This window comes from Populus trichocarpa, chromosome 13 (assembly GCF_000002775.5).
Source record: "Populus trichocarpa isolate Nisqually-1 chromosome 13, P.trichocarpa_v4.1, whole genome shotgun sequence".
NCBI lineage: Eukaryota > Viridiplantae > Streptophyta > Magnoliopsida > Malpighiales > Salicaceae > Populus > Populus trichocarpa.
In genome coordinates, this window is record NC_037297.2 from 12,253,751 (window position 1) to 12,259,265 (window position 5,515).

At 36.6% G+C, this 5,515-nt stretch overlaps 1 protein-coding gene across 1 annotated transcript; it reads left to right on the forward strand.

The window, feature by feature from the left end:
• The first annotated feature begins 991 nt into the window (after positions 1–991).
• On the forward strand, positions 992–4,645 carry LOC18104471 (leucine-rich repeat receptor-like tyrosine-protein kinase PXC3). Its single transcript, XM_024583701.2, has 2 exons — positions 992–3,898; positions 4,108–4,645. Exons 1-2 carry the CDS (start codon positions 1,360–1,362, stop codon positions 4,413–4,415), a joined length of 2,847 nt encoding a protein of 948 aa, XP_024439469.1. The 5' UTR covers positions 992–1,359; the 3' UTR covers positions 4,416–4,645.
• The last annotated feature ends 870 nt before the right edge of the window (positions 4,646–5,515 follow it).

Here is a 5,515-nt window from a genome sequence, read left to right on the forward strand (position 1 = left end):
CATGTGCCAAAACATCCTATGTATTACTTTTCCTTCCTTTGTTGCCTCATTGATGCACCTAATTGGTATACGAAATTTCCCATGTTGGGGGTTTGAAAATACTTAATCTAGAACTTCTTTACACTAATGATTGGCTTATAGAACATAAATTTCCACTAGAATTTATTCTTTCATTCCATTGTTGGAGCATAGTTTAAGTAACTTGTAGGATGACTCAAAATAAGTAAAGCAAGCACTTAATCAATTTGATTTTTAGTACTCCAATAAGAAAAAAACTTTGAATATAATAAGATGGTGAAATTAATATATAATTTTTTAGATGATTAAGAAAATTATGAATTATCCACCGAATAACAGGTCTTTATCTTTGTTTGGCATTGTATTTCAAACGGGAATTAATAATATTTTATTTTTTTAATTTAAAATATATTTTTTATATTTTCAAATTGTTTTAATATACTGATATAAAAAATTATAACTGCTACGATACTTTCAAACACCTCTGATATAACAGTATTGAATTCAAGTTGCAATGTAGACTAGTTTATTATTTTAGTTTAAATTTAATTAAAGGTAATGAGAAAGAAATTTCTAATAAATGTCCTAATATGAACTTATCTGACAGCAACTGCAGAAAGAAAGAAAGAAAGAAAAGTCTTTCTTCCAAATTCCAAACGCGTTTCTTAGGCCAGGCTGCTTTCAACCTTCAATTCGGGGCTCCACACCGAAGACTAAAAAGGGTTTTGTATTCCATACAGACTTCACTCTCCCATGTCCATACTTTCTATCACAAAATTTCTTGGAAACGCCAAATGTCGACATTACATGTCCAAATTGTCAAAGTCAAGCAAACAAATGAAGAAAACAACAGTCCCTTCGTCTTCCTCCTTGACAAGTTCAAAGAAATAGTAAAAGTGTTTTTCAAATATAATTTGTAATTTTTTTTATTTTTAACATTTAAGCATTAAAACTACAGGAAAAAATACAAAAACAAACCTCAATTTTTACTATCACAAACACAGCAACAACATGCTGTTCTTTTGTCCAGAAAAAGAAGGAAGCAGCAGAGGTCCTTCATTTGTTTTTCTTTTATCTTTCCCATAAAACACAGAGCACTTGGCTTTGAAATTGAAGCACCCTTAAGGCCACAACCCCACAATTCCCTCCCTCCTTCCCTCAGTGTCTTAAAAATCATTTCTTTCTTCTTTTCTCTTCTTTGGTGCCTGCCATTTCTTTTTATCTTGTCCCTCTTCACCTGAAACTGAACCCAGCAAAAATATATACAAAATACTGCACACTTGCACATCCAGAGACAGAGAATAAAGAATAGAAAAAAAAAACTAGGATAATTCAGCTGAGATGACAACAAGGTATGTGCAGCAAAGAACCTCTATTTTCTTGTCCTTTTTGTTCTTGTTATTTCCTGCGGTGCTCTCTGAACTATCCTCAAACCAAACCAGCATCATGGTCAATCTGTCTAAGTTCCTTAACTTTTCTAATTCTTCATGGGATGCTACTAGAGACCCATGTTCTTGGAAGGGAGTTACATGTAGCTCTGGTAACTCATCAGTAACTGGTCTTTTTCTATCTATGTTTGGTCTCTCCAACTCTAATTCCTTGGCTGATGTTTGCAAGATTGAAACTTTACGGTCCCTTGATCTTTCTAAAAACCGTTTGAGCTTAATCCCAGATGATTTCGTCAATGATTGTGGAAGGATTGATGGCCTAAAGTTGTTGAATATTAGCCAAAATAAATTAGATGGTCCTTTGCCAACTTTTAATGGTTTTGTTGGGTTAGAATTTTTGGACTTGTCTTTCAATTCTTTGTCTGGTAATGTTAGTCCACAGTTAGATGGATTGCTTGCACTCAAAAGCTTGAATCTTAGTTTCAATAAGTTCAGCGGTCCTCTTCCTGTAAACGTTGGAAAGTCCTTGCTGTTGGAGAGTCTACAGCTCTCTATGAATCATTTCCAAGGTACTATCCCTCAAGATATCGCGAATTGTCAGAACTTGAGCGTGATTGATTTTAGTGGAAATGCTCTTGATGGGTCTATTCCTTCTAGGATTGGAAATCTCAAAAAGTTGAGGTTTTTGATTTTGTCTTCCAATAATTTGAGTGGAGATATTCCAGCAAACATTTCAAATATTCCAACCTTGTTTCGATTTGCAGCAAATCAAAACAAGTTTGATGGTAAAATTCCCAGTGGAATTACAAGATATCTTACTTTGTTCGATCTTAGTTTCAATAAGTTGAGAGGGCCTATTCCAGGAGACATTTTGTCACAGTCGAAATTGCAACTTGTGGATTTGTCTTACAATCAGTTAGATGGTTCAATACCTTCGAGTATATCTGCAAGCTTGCTTAGATTGAGATTGGGAGGAAACAATCTCAATGGCTCGATACCTTCTTCATTTGATTCACTTGAGAATTTGACTTACTTGGAGCTGGATAACAATAGGTTGACTGGTGTGATACCTCCTGAGTTGGGTTCTTGCCAAAGTTTGGCACTGTTGAATTTGGCACAGAATGACCTTGCAGGATCTGTACCTTCACTATTGGGAAATCTCAACGATCTTCAAGTTTTGAAGCTTCAGCATAACAACTTGGTTGGAGAAATCCCTTCAGAGATCACTCGATTACAGAAGTTATCAATCTTGAACATCAGCTGGAATTCGCTTACTGGTTCAATACCTTCTTCAATTTCAAACTTGCAAAGCCTTGCTCACTTGAACCTGCAATGTAACAAGCTTCAGGGTCCAATACCTGCCACTGTCAACAGTATGAACTCTCTGTTAGAACTCCAACTTGGGCAAAATCAACTAAATGGAACGATTCCATTGATGCCAGTCAAATTGCAGATTTCCTTGAATCTCAGCAGCAACCTCTTTCAAGGACCTATTCCAGGAACTCTTTCCCGACTGAAGGACTTGGAAGTTTTGGATCTCTCAAACAACAATTTCTCGGGTGAGATTCCCAGCTCTTTTACTGAAATGGAATCCCTAAATCAGTTGATACTCTCAAACAATCAGCTTTCTGGAGTCATCCCAGGGTTCAAACCATATGTGTCTTTAAGTGCAAGAGGAAATGCAGGACTTATAAACAAGACAGCAACAATAACTCCCCAAGAATCCCCAAAGAAGGGGAAATCAGTTGCTGTACCAGTTGTGCTTGCAGTTGTTGCTGCTGTTCTTGCTGTTGGAGCTGTCTCGATTATAGTTGTGTCATTATCCAGACGCTTTCTCAAGGTTAACAATCAGCAGTCACAATCAGGGGAAGAGCTTCCGCCTCCTCAAGTAATCGAAGGCATTCTGTTGACTACAAATGGAATTCACAGGTCTAACATCGACTTCACCAAAACCATGGAAATAGCTGCTGATCCATTGAACATTGAGTTGAAGACTAGGTTTTCAACATACTATAAGGCCACCATGCCTTCTGGAGCACGCTACTTTGTCAAGAAGCTCAACTGGAGCGACAAGATATTCCAATTGGGTAGCCATCATAAATTCGGACAAGAGCTGGAAGATTTAGGTAAACTGAGCAATTCCAATGTCATGACTCCTTTGGCCTATGTATTGAGCATGGACAGTGCTTATCTCTTCTATGAATACGCTGAAAAGGGTACCCTTTTTTATGTTCTTCATGGTAAACTGGGAGATGCTTTGGACTGGGCAAGCCGTTACAGTATAGCAGTTGGAGTTGCTCAGGGCCTTACCTTTCTTCATGGATGCACCTCTGGTCCGATTCTCCTCCTCGACCTTTCAAGCCAAAACATTTTCCTCAAGTCTCTGAAGGAGCCTCTCGTAGGAGACATTGAGCTCCACAAAGTGATTGATCCAACAAAGAGCACTGGCAGCCTTTCGACAGTTGCTGGCTCTGTCGGCTATATTCCACCAGGTAAACAACCCTTTATGCTCATCTTAATATCCAGAAAGTATTCAAATCTTAATTTGTATGAAGTGGTGTGACCAAATCCATGAATTTTTCCCATGAACATTGTTATTGAATAACTTGTTGTGAATAGTTTCATACTGCTTAATGAATCCTTCCTTGTCATATGCTTGATTTTCTGATATTGACTTGATGAGTGATTGTGGTCCTTACAGAGTATGCATACACAATGAGGGTGACAATGGCTGGGAATGTATATAGCTTTGGGGTCGTTCTACTGGAGTTGCTGACAGGAAAGCCAGCAGTAAGTGAGGGAACTGAACTAGCCAAGTGGGTCTTAAGTAAGTCGAAACAGCAAGACAAGTGGGATCACATCCTTGATTATAACATCAGCAGGACTTCACCTGCTGTCAGAGGCCAGATGCTTGCAGTCCTTAAGATTGCCCTTAGTTGCGTTAGTGTTTCCACAGAAGCAAGGCCAAAGATGAAGAGTGTTTTAAGGTTGATCGTCAATGCACGATGAGGACTAGCTCAGAATACAATCCTCCTAGAAGAAGCAGTTCTATTTATTCGAAAGATTTCACTTTTCAAGTCTTTGTTTCAAAACTGTAGATAGAAGAAAGGTTTCTTGCTGCCCAAAATGAGGCAGCTGTTGCAACCCAACTGGCATGTATAATCTGCAATTCCTATGTATACATAATACATTGAAGAGAATTTTTGGGAATGTATTAACACATCTCTCTGTTTTTGCCATCATTTGGTAGCTCGCGTATTGTCAAGCTCTCCTGGATCCAACGAGAGGTCTAACATGTTCTTCCAAAGTTATTTCAACTTTGCTTCAACTTTGCTTCTTAGGGAGTAGAAGTCCTATTAATTAAAAAAGCTAAAAGTATCAGCTATTTACTGTATGCATAAATTTAAAATAATATGAATTTTAACGGTTTTTTATGTTTTTGTCCGGTTAAATTTTATATTTATTTTTAATAAATATAAATTTAAATCTTTTTAAGACCACTGAAAACTTATAAGGTTATTAACTTTAAAGTTCATGAGATTAGTTGAGATATACGCAAGTTAACTTGGATGCTCGTATTAATAATAATAATAAATTATTTTATTTATACAATATTTTTTTTCAAAGCAGAATGATTTTTTTACCACTAAAAGCAGAATGATATATATCCACTTGGGCTATTTTTATGTTTTCAAATCTAATTACACAGTAAATGGTTGAAGGTGCCCCTGGAATCCAAAAATAGAAATTGATATCCAGGGGCATTTGTGTATTTTAGTTTTGGTTTTTCAGTAATAATTGATTTGATAGGGGGCTAATATACCTTTTACCAAATATATAATATTATTTAAATGATTATTTGGAAGGCTCCAAGAAAATTATGGCAGCGTATGTGAAGGCTTTGCGTGGCCAAAGGTGGCTTTCAAGATGACGATAGAATCTTCTTGGCGGCTCTTATCTGATCAAAAGACACGTGTGACTTCATCACTATTTATTCATAGTCAACGGTCTTTTCTTTTTTTGTTTTTTCTCTCTCACTCTCGTAAAGCATGTTGATCCTTAAAAAACTCAATGCAGCACTTCATTTTTTTTATATTTAGTTTTTTTAT

What these genes read in the sequence shown, in the direction of transcription:
- LOC18104471 (XM_024583701.2), top strand. Translation starts at nt 1,360, where the DNA reads ATGACAACAAGGTATGTGCAGCAAAGAACCTCTATTTTCTTGTCCTTT. An exon ending in TGTCGGCTATATTCCACCAG is followed by an intron (nt 3,899 to 4,107) that starts GTAAACAACCCT and finishes TGGTCCTTACAG; the next exon opens with AGTATGCATACACAATGAGG.